This window comes from Teleopsis dalmanni, chromosome 2 (assembly GCF_002237135.1).
Source record: "Teleopsis dalmanni isolate 2A chromosome 2, ASM223713v2, whole genome shotgun sequence".
Taxonomy (NCBI): domain Eukaryota; kingdom Metazoa; phylum Arthropoda; class Insecta; order Diptera; family Diopsidae; genus Teleopsis; species Teleopsis dalmanni.
Window position 1 is genome coordinate 21994554 of NC_051847.1, and position 14234 is coordinate 22008787.

The 14234-nt window shown below is 28.4% G+C and overlaps 4 protein-coding genes across 4 annotated transcripts; 1 reads left to right on the forward strand and 3 right to left on the reverse strand.

Moving 5' to 3' along the window:
- Nucleotides 1–4867: 4867 nt before the first annotated feature.
- LOC119674104 (keratin, type I cytoskeletal 9-like) lies at nucleotides 4868–5221 on the forward strand. Its single transcript, XM_038085229.1, has one exon. The coding sequence runs from the start codon at nucleotides 4868–4870 to the stop codon at nucleotides 5219–5221; it is 354 nt and encodes a 117-aa protein (XP_037941157.1).
- A 1042-nt stretch (nucleotides 5222–6263) lies between these two features.
- On the reverse strand, nucleotides 6264–6748 carry LOC119674105. The gene is made up of 2 exons (XM_038085230.1): nucleotides 6555–6748; nucleotides 6264–6490 (listed from the first exon to the last, which is right to left on the reverse strand). The coding sequence occupies exons 1-2, from the start codon at nucleotides 6718–6720 to the stop codon at nucleotides 6264–6266; spliced, it is 393 nt and encodes a 130-aa protein (XP_037941158.1). The 5' UTR covers nucleotides 6721–6748.
- A 2232-nt stretch (nucleotides 6749–8980) lies between these two features.
- On the reverse strand, nucleotides 8981–9325 carry LOC119674106. Its single transcript, XM_038085231.1, has one exon. It carries the CDS (start codon nucleotides 9323–9325, stop codon nucleotides 8981–8983), a length of 345 nt encoding a protein of 114 aa, XP_037941159.1.
- A 1712-nt stretch (nucleotides 9326–11037) lies between these two features.
- On the reverse strand, nucleotides 11038–11502 carry LOC119674107 (keratin, type II cytoskeletal 1-like). Its single transcript, XM_038085232.1, has one exon. The coding sequence runs from the start codon at nucleotides 11500–11502 to the stop codon at nucleotides 11038–11040; it is 465 nt and encodes a 154-aa protein (XP_037941160.1).
- Between the last annotated feature and the right edge of the window lie 2732 nt (nucleotides 11503–14234).

Consider the following 14234-nt stretch of genomic DNA (forward strand, 5'->3'; position numbering starts at 1 on the left):
GCTTCCGGTAATCACAGAGCCGAAGCGAGAAACGTTAAAACCAATTTTGTTTGTTTACCTTCTATATTATTAAGTAAATCCAAATGGTTCACGAGACAGCAGACAATACAATATTTCCTTTCGAAATGCTAATTAAGAAATTACACAGTAATGAGTCAAAATTTGAACTATAACTATTTACTACTGTTTTTAAGAAAAAGTGTGGACAGATTTTAAAGTGTCTTCATTATTGAATTTTTACCTAAGTATACCTAAGTATCTGTAAGTACCAGCTTGCATAACCCTTTTTCATTGATAGGTAATAAAATATGAACAAAGATGAGTTGATTTTAAATGTTTTGACATTGAAAAAATTGTGATCCTTCAAACTGTAAGAGAAATACTATAAACACATCTAAGTATATCTCAAAGAAAGATTAGAAAAATATCATGTAACAATTGTTGCATTTGAGATAAAAAAATATTGTGTTTGTGTTATTTATGGTACGAAACCTTTGGAAAACATGCGAGTATATGTCATAACTGAGCAGTAATTTCAACTTGTCAATTTTACCTGTAGCAGCTAAATGCACTGATAACATTGCGCATGCATCCGCAATGACACTTAGTGATAGTCATTCATACATAGGTACGGGTTGTTACATATCTGTACATGCAGTAAGGCAGGTATAGTTATAGGATTGCCATTACAATATTATTTTGTTATATATGAAACTGATATACGTTTCATATATATCGTTCCTTTACTAAATTTTTAATAATTGTTTTTATAATAAATTTCATTTTCTCTGACAATTTTGGCTTTTCAACAAAATACATAAAGTATCTAAATATAAAGAATGTAGAAGACAGGAAGAAGATATATAAATAAAGTTACTTATCGCAACAACACTTAAGACACTAGCAACATATAATATGTACACTGCATAATTGGATCAAATACGCTACATATCGAAAATCTAAAATACTTATAAGCGATTAACAAAGAATTAAGCTTTATCTACTCTTGTATCAACGCTACAGCTCATATAAATCCTCACTTTCTTATACCATTCCTTTATAACTCAAACGGGATTGGCAACTGTATTCTGGTTACTTCAATAATGATGACCATTTATACCATCAAAACAGTAGCCAGAAAAATTGAGTATCTCCTATCCTATCAATAAGATAAAAATATATATTCTAATTATCGTGGAATAGAAAGTCATTTTATTTTTATACAGTCACGAAAAATGTCTACATATTGTTAGTCACGAAGACACAAATTTCCAATGCTCTCATTTATGATACATTCATAAGTAACTTATGCAGAAGTAGTCCGGTTAACATGTATTTAACTAAAACATGGCAACTCTGGTTTAAAAGAATAGTAGAACAAAATACATAAATACAGAACCAAACCAATGAGAAAACTGAAGTGTATATAATTGTATCCGTAATATGCGAAATGCAAACTTTCCGTATGTGCATATCCTCGTATTTGTGTAATTCACATATCTAATCAATCTGTCAAACTAGTCCAATGTTTGAAGAAATAATTTCTAGACATATTTTTATCTCGGCAGCAAGTTCAAGGTGCAACATTCTCTGATTGTAGCTCCATCAAAACGGACAACTCTGAATTTTAAATATTAAACGGAAACAATATAAACAAACAGCATAAAAAATGTTTTATAAATATTACTTTATCACAACACTTTTAATATTCGAACTTTGGCAGCAGAAATCAACTCAAGCAGCACCAACACCATGGTTTCCTGAACATGCTGGCTACGATGCCAACTTGGATCCTGTAGTATGGTCACGAGCATTTGTAAAAGACTATATACGAAAGTCTAGAAAACCAGTAAATAATAATTTTATAGATGAAAAAATGAACTTTGATATATTATCCACATCAATACAAGGTGGTAATATTGATAAGTTCTATCGTTTCAAACGACCAAAACATAGTTCAAATAATTTTGATTATATGTCATATTTGAATAATCAAGATCGTATTAATTCAAATCAGTTCAATAATCAAGTTTTTAATGAAAGAGAACCGAAGCCATACAGTTATGGAAACAGGAAACAATCCACTAAGTTTCTGAATACGCCAGGCTTTAAAAAGAATTTTTCACGTCCGCCACATAATCTCAACACTCAAGCATATAGACGCCTCAATAGAAACTAAAGATTTGAAACGAATAAGAATTGGAATAAAACAAAAAAGCATATTTTAGTAGTATACTTATTATCTATTGTAAATACATAAAAAATGAATAATAGTGGTTAAATTATTAACTAGAAATAAATCAAAATTATGTGAAAAGTGTGTTTATGTTTATACATCAAATTTATCAAATTCAATTATATAACATCAAATTTATTCAATAAACGTGAAAAATTGAGTGAACAATTGGAATAAAATTTTTTATTTGTGTGTATATAATTCACTTATTTTATTTAACTAGAAATATCAATTACGAATCTGTATGTGTGCATAATCTCTAACAAAAACATATAATCATTTTCAAATGATTAGTGGTGAAAAATTAACCTGATCCGTTGCCAAGAATAATTAAGCAAAATTCAGAGGGTTGCACACTTGGACATTCTAAGCACAATAATAACTCAGTACACTATCGCATGACACTCTCCATGAGTTAGTGAGCCCTTTCCGGCCAGCTTCCAAATATTTTTCCCACTAATTTAATTGTTCTAATTCGAAAAAGAAATAAACAAGGGAATGAGAGGGTTAATCAACCTTAAAATACACGCTTGGTTGATTAATCTTAGAAAGGAAGACACGAATATGTCATAGAAATCTATGTCAGAGATTAAACTTTAGTTTTCCTTCGTATATTGAGACATTTCAGCAACTATTGAAGTTCTTGAAGTGATTCGAATAAGTAATGAAGACCCACATTTCAAATCTTTCGAAGAAGTAAACATGTTCCTAATAAACACATTGTAGCAATACAATGAGTTATTAAGATTAATAAATTTATAAAAAATCATAGAAGTAAATATATTGTATTTAATTCAATTTATTAATGTTCAAAACTACATATATGACACAAATACATCTGGCTTGCAATATAATTTTGTATTTGATTATAGTATTTTGATATTATTTGTGTGAAAAATGCTAAAAGTATGTTTTTTTTAAATTGTAAGATGGATATTATTATTAAGTTAAGGGATTTCGCTCTGTAAAATAAAAATCTATTATGCCCCTATGATAGATCTTTGATGGAGTATTCTTTTGACTGCAATTTTCTCAACAAATTGTAGTATCAAATCTACTTTAACGAGTCATATATCTTCATCTGATAAAAGATGCCGAGTTAAGTGTTTCTCTCGTTTATCTAAATGGACAAGTACTAGATAACCATTTCTTTTTCTCTATAAAACAAAGATGATAATTTAACTTACTAAGACCTGCCAAAATTATTGTAACGATCTTTACGTTAATTTCATTCACAACATTTAATTAAATTTAGCGATATTGTTTATGTAAAAATTAAGAATCCATTATGGCTTAAGCCGCAGAATGATTCTGGACTTTCAAACAGCGATATTCTAACGTGATTTAGGCCAAGAAGTTCCAACTTTTAAAGATATTCTTACTCCTGTTTTATTATCTCCTAAAAAGAATTGAACGCATTAAGTGCTATCACGTTATCTGTTACTATGGTCCTAAAGGTTATCTTTAAAGTTAAAATAAAATATGTGCTTGCAAGATAATTGTCATTCCACTTTTGAGTATTTTAGCCTGATTCATAAACGAATGCTCCTAATCTTTCTTTAGACAAGACACCACACGTATACCTTATAGATTATGGTATATTTTATTATTTTACCCAAACCAACCCGATATATTTTATTACTTAATTTGAAATAGTTAACAATTAATTTGAAAAATTGCAAATAGTTTTAATAATGTTTATTAAATTGTCCAAGAATATGATCAAGTAATTTAGGTTAGATAAGGTAAATATGTGAAAAACCGTAAAGCACACATGGACCTATTGGTTAAAATCTGCTTTTATTTGTTATGCAAGAATAATAGTACCAAAATTCTATTCTCTTGTTGATAAGAAAGATTTTGGGTGAAGTCAGCAAATAATGTTGTGTGTACATAAATGAAAGCAAATATGTTTTTCTACATAACACATAGAATACAAGCAAACAAAATCTATTTTTAAGAACTTCATAGCTTAAATATTTCGCACCTATTTGGAAGAGATTTGAAGATTCACTGTTCTTCTAATTGTGTTTTTTTTTTTGAAACATTGGATCAAGGCAAATCAAAGTACTATGTCGGTTTCAACATTTAAACTTACTAACCAAAATGAACTTCAGCATACGATTAAGTTCGCGTGAAGATAAGTAAATATGATGTAACTTTTGTATAAAGTGATCAGCAGATAAATAAGATAAATAAGGTAATTATTTGCATAAACAAGCCCATTTGAAATTCGTTCGACCCGAATTAATGCTACGCATGCGTCGCTTATTTTCAATCTTCTGGAAATGTAAACTTAAACATTTTGAAGTATATTATGCTAGCAAATGGTAGTTACAGCAAATACGATTTATGAATGAAATTAGATTTGATTTATACAAAATTCAGATATTTAGAATTCAAATTAGCACCTTTAATTTACTTAGCCAAATTTGTAAATGAAGTAACGCCAAGGGTTAGTAGGTAAATTTATGGCAAAAATGTTTAGTGATTTTCAAACTATAAAAGCTAAACGCAATTCACTGAACCTTAAGTACAAACTTCACTCCAAAAGAGTACAGTATTATAAAAACGAAAATTAAGGATTAATTAATTAAATCTACTTCATCAAAACTTTTTAATAATATCAAAATGAATTCAACTACAATTTTGGCTTTCTGCATTTTGGGTGTATTTTACATCAGTAGCACACAAGCAGTACCTGTGGCGATCTACGAAGTTCCTGTTGCCGCCGTATCAGATACAGCTCCATTAACTTTGTTGGATATTGAACAATCAAATGAATCGGCAATAGATGGAGAGTCGGAGAGATTAGCACGTGGTCTTGGTTTGGGCGGCAAATTCGGTGGATTTGGAGGTTTAGGACATGGAAGTTTCAAAGGTTTTGGAGGTCTTGGTGGTCTTGGATTTGGTGGACTCCATGGACTTGGTGGAGGTTTTGGTGGTTTAGGATTTAAGAATCTTTTTGGTAAACATTTTGGTTAAATGTTTTATCTAAAAAATTGAATATTTTTTGAAAATTCTTGTACAAAGTTTTTATAAATAGTTACATTTTTTTTACCAAATCATTTTTATTACAAACAATACCAAATATTCAGTTATTAAGTAAAAATCACATTTGTCACGTTTTTTAGTTTAAGATAATTTCAATAAAGAGAAAAAAAAAAAAAATGTTGGTGTCTATTATTTTCATGTTAAGAACTGAATCTTAATCAAAACTTGTATTTGGAAAGGAATTAAAATAATTATTACTGTATGATTAATATATATCGTGATATATATTTCTGATACCATTACTTATATAAAAAGACAATGTCAATCCAGTATCGGTACAGTCTACAATCCAGATGGCAATACTTAACAAAGGTTCATTGATAAAATTTTTGATTACAAAGATATGTCCAATTTTTACCTTCGATAGGTATAATAAAAGTGAGTACAAACTATTCTTAAGTATAAAATCCTTTTTAATTCTAAGATGCCCCAAGATAATTGGAAAAAAGTCAATAAACTTTTTTATATCTTGTGATAAACCAAATGATCACAAAACTTTTATACTAAAGGCGAAATATTTTTTATTCGGTTAAATTCGTTTAAAAGCACTAAAGATCAGTCAAAGTCGCAGTTTTTCGCTCTATTGGAAGCCGGTATGCTGCACATTTTTTTTTCTATCATCGATTAAATTTGTTATAACATTTTTATATTTTTTAATTTAACAGACACGTAGTACCTTAATGGTTAAATAAATGAAAACGGGCTAACAGTTATTAAGTATTAAAATGTTTTTAATTCTAGGATGCCTATAAATAATTGGAAGAAAGACAATAACATTACTTATACTTATAACCAATTATAATAGTTACAGTTGTGAAAACTGTGACAACGGCTCAAAATAACGCTAACAAATAGCCTTAAAAATAATTTAAGTTTTTAGAGACTTCTTTCTGATTTTAAAAAAAATTATAAATTTATTTAGTTATAATTTATTTGCATTTATTGATATAACTTCATTGTCTCCCAAACGATTTTAATTATTTTCCTCTGCCTTTTTTCTCAAGCGTTGTCTTATTTTGAAAAGCATTGGCCTTTTATTTGATCCCATCACCTCTGCTTGAGCAGATTGCACTAACTCCGGCAATTCAATACCGTTTACATCACGGCAACCCCATAAGGTGCACCTAACTCTCATACGGAACTGTCCAGCAAACTTTCGTAAGTTCTTACGTATAAATTGAAATTGAGTTTGGTTCGTAGCTAAACTTAAATGAATTCAAACAATTTTTTTATTAAAATATAAAGTTTTTCTATTAATACTTACGCAAAACTCCCACATTCGCGTCAAAAGTATTCGCATCTATGAACGTTTTTCTTGTAGTTGTTGTTTGGGTTTCAGTTACATTCTCGTTACATTTCACTGCGTGGAACCAACTGAGCGAAATTGGAACTAAGAAATAAATTACAAGTTTACTGTTGATGAACTTCATCCAACTGTTCACCCTTCAAAAGTAAAAGCTGTCAAATGAAATTTATTTATATACCATCACGCAGTTACAAATAGTTTTGAAGTTAATTTAAATGTTATAAAAAATATTTATGAGCTAATTAAAAAGACAGTTAATTAAATAATAATATAATTTTCTTGATTAAGACACTTTCTCCTTTAATTAGAATCTTAATATTAGTTGGACTAATCTGATTTGATTTTGAGAATTAGAATTTTTAATCGATTTAAATAAATGTTTTATGACAAAATACTAATCAATGGAAATTATGTCATATATACAAATATAATTCATATATACAAATATATGTGTAATTTGTAAACATTTCAAATAAAAATTTAAATTTTTTATATACTAACAATCTGTATAGGAATCAAATGAAACCGAAATGAATTGTAAATGTAAATTAATCAGTCTTCTAAAAATTTGTACAAATACTTGGATAAAAAAAATACAGATGACCTAGAAAACTATATATAAATAACATGAAGCCAAATTTATGCATTGTTGACCTCTAGTACTAGAAACCAGATTGAGTAGCAAACATAAATATTATTGACATATGTTATAGAATCTAAGATAATAATATGAAGTTTATATATAAAATTTTCTGCTGACTTTATAATTTTTGTAACACAAAGAATTTATTTTATTTATGTATTAAATATTTATATTAAATATTATTTTTTTTTAAATTATTTCGCTTTTTTTTTTAATCTTCTAAGAATCAACTCAGAACTAACAATAAGTTATCGCTAATTGCAGTAGTAGAAAAAAGAAAATAGATAATCAATTTTCCTTAGTCAAACCTTCGTCCAATTTTGTTTTCTTAAATAGTTGGGGTTATATAGTTCCTTTTGAGTCGCTGGGTTTCAGTGATTTGGGTGAGATTACTTGCAGGTGGTTAGATGATTCCTGAATTTGACTGTGTACTTTTATGTATTTGTGACAATTACGTTTATGACTGTGTTAATTCGAAGATCTCTATAAATATTCGTATTTTTCATATATACCAGGGTGCACCGACTATTTGCCGAACGATTTTCGATTGAGCTATTTGGAGTTTTTCAATGTTTAATGGAGAAGCAGAGCTGCAGAATTCAATTTAATATTAAATATAAATATTAAAATATTATTTAATATAAATATTTAATATAAATATTCAATATATATTAAATATATACACATATCCAAACTGGCATGAATCCCATCAAATACTCACTGCAGAGTCAATAAAATACATGGCCTGGTATTATCGTGGTATACCACAACACCTATTCTCTTGTTTAATTCCTTTGGTATTTTTTATTAAATTTTTTTTGCCATCGGATATTTACAACTAGTTAAAAAATGTTTTGTAATCAACATTCCAATTCTTCTTTGATCTTATAAATCTTTATATGGCATTTATTCATCGACTTATTTAATAATAGATCGATGAAGTAAGTACCATGTTTCAGTCAGGGAACCATTTTTAGCAATTGATTATTATACTAGTGAATATATTTATTTTTCGTGAATATATTATATTTTTGTGTAGGATTTGGCTCATATTTCATACGCCATAATTTTAAGGATGCTTAAAAAATAAAAAAATGATCAACAATAATGAATTTCCCTATTAGCATGTGTAACAAAATAATGAACTTCGAGATTAATTGCATCTTTTTGATAATATTGCATTTTAAACTTAAGCTAACAGAAAAACGCTGATTACTTTTTACCCAATCCAACATATCAACCACATTTTAAAGAACTTTGATTGTTAGCCAAATTAATTTATATTATACACAATATGATAAACACATATTGGTCAACACATATGTTGTTTTATATTGGAGATATCGAAAAATATTCGATACACTGCTAAATCAAACAAGCAGTCCACATTTTAATTATCTTTGATAAACTTTCAAATTTGTCAATATTTTTATGCTTTTACTTTTCCTAATTAATAAAATTTAATCAATGTTTAAAAATTTTAAATTAAGAATAACTTTTATTTTTAACAATATTTATATTTTTAAAATTTAATTAGTATTTTACATAAAATACTTTTAATAACAACAATTTACTATAGCTTAGAATATCACATTTCGTCCATTTATATGCATTTAGTAAGTCCTACACTCACAGAGATTGAAGATAAGATACGATTTCTTTCTTTAAAATTTACAACACAATCAGTATAAGCAATTTTTAAACAAAACTTTCTTTTGATATATGTTTAATGTTCAAACATTTAACCATAAAATCCACCACCAAATCCACCGAAACGATTAACAACACGTGTACGAGTACGAGTTATAACACGGGTACCTCCAAAACCACCACCGTAACCAAATCCTGGGCCAAAACCAGGTCGAAAGCCAGGACCAAAACCAGGTGCAAATGGTGGTGGAGGCGGGAAACCGAATTGACGAGTTTTACGTGCTGATATATTTTCATGGCCCTCCGTGTCTACAGCTGGTAAATTATTATCCAAATTAGCATCTTTTAAGGCAATAGAATCTACATCATCTGCGTATATAACTTTAGCAACTATGAGTCCAAATAGACACAGAAATAACAACCCATAGGTGTTCATTTTTTTAGCGTATAACTTGTTCCAAATATTAATTTTAACTAAATTCGGCGAATGTTATACAATTGATTTTATAGCTTTAGTGTCTTAAAGCTTTTTTAATTTTTCAATCAAATAAAATATAAAAAAATAAAATTATAATCATTTTAGTAAAGTAAAGAAAATGAGATTTTTAATTTTATTTTTTGTTATACGGAAGTAATTATCTGTAGAACAGTGAAGCAAAAAAATTTACTCAATAAAATTTATCAACCTATGGAGGTAAAAAAATTTTTTATATATAGGAATATATTTATAACTATTGTAGATATATTTATGAAAATATTTTGTCAAAGGATGTAATTCGATATATGTGCAGTCAAATTTTTGTTTCTTATAACTATAACATTATATTCATATCTACAAAAAAATACTTCCCAAAAAAATTACTAAACATATTTGAGATATTTGTCTGATAACTGTAAAATATAATAGATCGTTTTTTATAGTTTTATTTATTTTATAATAATTTTATTTTGAAATAACGAAATCTGATCCACCGTATTTTGTATTAATTTCAAGTACACAATAAGTACTATAAACGTCAATTTTGACCAAACAAACATATGAAAAATAAACAATCAAAACTTTTTCGGAATTCTTTTGTCAATCTTGACCACATAAAAGAGTTTTAAATAATTTAGCAAAGTCATCTATTTATTATTTAAAATTGGCTTATTAGATTTGTTGGGCCGGTGTGCGGCAGTTACTTCCAAATACTTGAAACTTTATATAAACAAATCATAGATTTCATATTAAATCAATTTTTTTTCAACACAATGTTATATCAATTAAGTTATTTGATTAGAAACAGAATTACAAGATTTTTGTTACTTGGAATTACCCAATAAATATATAATTCTGACTGATACCAGCTTTTGAATAGTACGAATAAATAAAATATATCTACATAAAAAAAGGTTGCAAAGTATATATATAAATACAATACCGTATTTAAAATAATTATTCCTTTAAAATTTTTCTTAACATTCAATATATATAATGTCTCACGCGATTCTAATGTCACTTTTGTTCACAAATCATGGATCGAACACAATCGAAATATATTATTTGAATAAGCTTAAGCACACTGAAATCACAGAAATTGTATGTTCTTTTTTTCATGGATGCAAACCCCATATTCTTGTTTCTTTCTACATTTATGATGGAGAGATAAAATCATCCCTTCTAAGTACCCGAAATAAATACTGACCCAGCCTGTGATGAAAAATTACTTAACGCAAGAGAGGCATGACTATTGCATGAAATATATAACACACAAAACTTATAAATTTATTGGCATAAAAGTCTATATAAAAGAATTTTCTACAAAATTTGGCTTTATGACCTTGTGATTTTGGAGGATCAAGCCTTTTCCAGAAGTATGATTAAATATATTACCTAAAAAAAAAACATTTTATTTTATTTGGTGAATCGTATTTTAACGTTATATATTTTTAAATAAATAAATAATAGTAATCAAATAAAACTATTTATTCCTTTCCTATTTTTCATTACCGGAAAGTAGTCAGTGAAAATTAAATATTACGTACAATAACTTTTTCACACTTTTTTTAATACACATAATTTGTTTTTAATTAAGTAGAACGCTTTTTTAATTTAATTAAATCACATAATTTTATTGCACTCTTTGATATTTCTAATAATTCAATTTTTCAACCGAAGATACCGCCACCAAGTCCGCCAACACCAAATCCCTTCGATTTAAATTGAACTTTTCCAAAACCAAGACCACCACCAATAAAACCTCCACTTCCATATCCACCATAACCATAGCCAGAGGCATAAGATGGTATTGTTTGTACTGTTGAAATGGTCGAAACGACGGGAACTGTGGTAATAACAGGCACAGTCTGTATTATCGGAACAGTTTGTATGGGTGTTGTATAAACTGGTGCAGTAACACCACCAACGAAGCCACCAACTACACCACCTCCAACAATACCACCACCACCACCGCCCCCAATCAAATGACGAGTTTTTCGCACTTTGGTGTTGTCAATATTAATTGCATCCACTGATGTCTCCAATGGATTTTGAGGCTGTGTCAGCAGTGCTACTGTTTCAATAGGTTGAGCCAATATTTGTTGTTGTTGGAGCAATATGAAACATACAAACATGACCAACCCTTTAAACAACATTGCGACGGTTTTGTCTAATATTTTTTTCTTTTTTTTACGCAAAAACAAATTATTTGCTTTAATTTTTTAATATTTTTTAACGCTGTCAAAGTTTTGGCTTAAAGCTGTGCGGCCAGTTAGCGTCCAGCGCTGGACTACTTGTGATTTCTGTTTGAATTTTGCAATATTTTCGGCATTTATATTAAAGTAAATTACTAAAAGTTTGATGAATTTTAATGTGATTATGTGCAAAGTTTATCTTTTTAATTCACACCTGCAAAAACGAAAAATGAGATTCACTGAAAATTTGTCTGTTTTAAATTTTTAAAAAATAGTATTTCATATAAAACTTAAAAATCAGTTTAAAGGGCAATCAGATTTAATCTTTTATCTTTTAAAATTTTCAAAATATTAAATCAACTATCAACAAATCAGATATATTGATGACTTTAAATTTTAAGAAATTTTAAAGCAAGAACTACAACTTTTTTCAAAAAAAAGAATTTGTTTATTTTTAAAATTGATAACAATTGAAAAAGACCAATAACTTCTACGTATTTTAGCTTATTTCTATAAAAACATAATATAAACAATCTTTGTTCATCAGAAATATGAATCTGCTTTTTTGAGATTCATCAAAACTGCAGCCTTAGGAAGACAAGACTCATGTATATGCTTCTTTTATAGTCTCTCAGCATATTTTCTTCTTTCTATGATTATTTTGTTTACAAATTTATATTGTTTTCAAGTGTTTCATCTGTTTTTATATTTTTATCTACTACGGAGAGCTCACTTCAGTCATAGACTTTTGTATTTATTTACAAAATACTAAAAATCTTAAAATAATTTTAAAACAATGTTTGATTTAATAACAAATAGTTATTAATTATTTGCAAAATAAACGGATTAATAATTGATATCGTTTTCAATGAACATTAAAAATATCACAAAAAAAGGAGTACATAGGGCGTTCTAAAAGGTATCCGCCTGAACACTAAGCGGATATATTACAACCAAATTTTATTTTTACGCAAAAAATTTTAGAAAACAATCTTAAACATATAAAAATGAAAGTCTTTATGGGATAATAATCGTTTCTTCGGCGTAGTCACACACAATATCAGACATTCAAAAGACCATATGACTCTACGACCGCACCCATTTGACATCTCTAGGTTATTGTAGCCGAAACTTAATAAAAAAAAGTAACAAAATTTACTCAAGTACCTAGTAAAGACATCGTATATCACAGACATCGCTTAAAAAGATATCAAGTACCTTTATAATCATGTCTTGAATAACCAGTCACTGGTTATTTGACAGACACGCTCTACGTTGGAAGCATTAGAGCATCTATAAAAAAGTTTAAATTATGAATAAATTATGTCATAAAATAAGCGACAAAGAAATGATATATATTTTTATATGTTAAGCTTAAAACTGTTCGAACACCCCTCGTATATAAAACAATGCTGAACTAACAATGAATGGTTAAGAAATTTCAGTTAAATTGTAATATTTATGTACATATGTTATTTTCTGAAATAAATATATACCTGCTTTAATCTGAGTCTGAGCATTAGCATCTCGCTAAATATATGAGAAGGTTATTGGCATGGAAACTACTATCGAAGTTTAACACATCAATTTTAACAGTTGTGACCACGTGCATGGATGGATAAGTCGGAGCATAAATACAATACACAACTTCCAACATAAACAATTATGAAATTCAAAACAAACATTTGAAAAAATTTACAAGTTTTTTTTTTGTATACTTGGAAATTCAATAATTTTTTCGCAATCAATGAGTCTTAGAAAATAAACAAAATTTTAACAAAAAAACACATAAAAACCTTAAAAAGATTGAAACCTATATTCACAACGTCAGAAACTTAAGAAGAAGTTGGAATTATTTAGAGAAGAAATTTTTTATACACAATACAGTATGAAAAATATTAGTTTTTTGATATTTCTAAAATTCCTGTTAATAATAAATACAGACTGTGCAGATACTGAAAATCACTCAGACCTAACATTAAAAGCTGTTAATCAAAATAGACTTACGCGTTCTCTAATAGCAAATGAACCAACGATCCAAGCTGTGCCAATAATTTCTCAATTACCAATTGTGCAACAAGTCCCTATAGTGTCAAGTGTGCAACAACCAATAGTGGGTGGCGGTGGTGGTGGTGGTGCAGGCATTGCTGGTATAGGTGGTGCAGGTATTGCCGGAATTGGTGGTGGAGCAGCAGCGGGTGGATTTGCGGGAGCTGGTTTTGGTGGAGGTTTTAAACGTTATCGTGAAACTTATCATATTAAAGCTCGTGGACTCGGTGGTGGTTTCGGCAGAGGTTTCGGTGGCGGCGGCTTTAAAGCGCGTTATTCTTCTGGTGGTTTTGCTGGTGCAGGTGGTTTGATTGGAGGTGCCGGAGTAATTGGTGGCGGAGGAGGATTAGCAGGTGCAGGACTGTTAGGTTAATAAAATATTCTAATATATTGATACAATGTTTAATTTATTTAAAAACTAAGAATTTGAATTGAAAATAATTAAGAAATTTCTATAAAATTATAAGAAATATATTTAAATCTGCAATTAAGTTAAAGTAAGTAAACGAGTACATATTAATGAAAATAGCTTCGTAAGATGAATTTTAAATGTCATTTCAAATCGACTTTTTAGATATAAATTGATCAGTGACGACTACAGGACCACTAAATTTTTATATTTT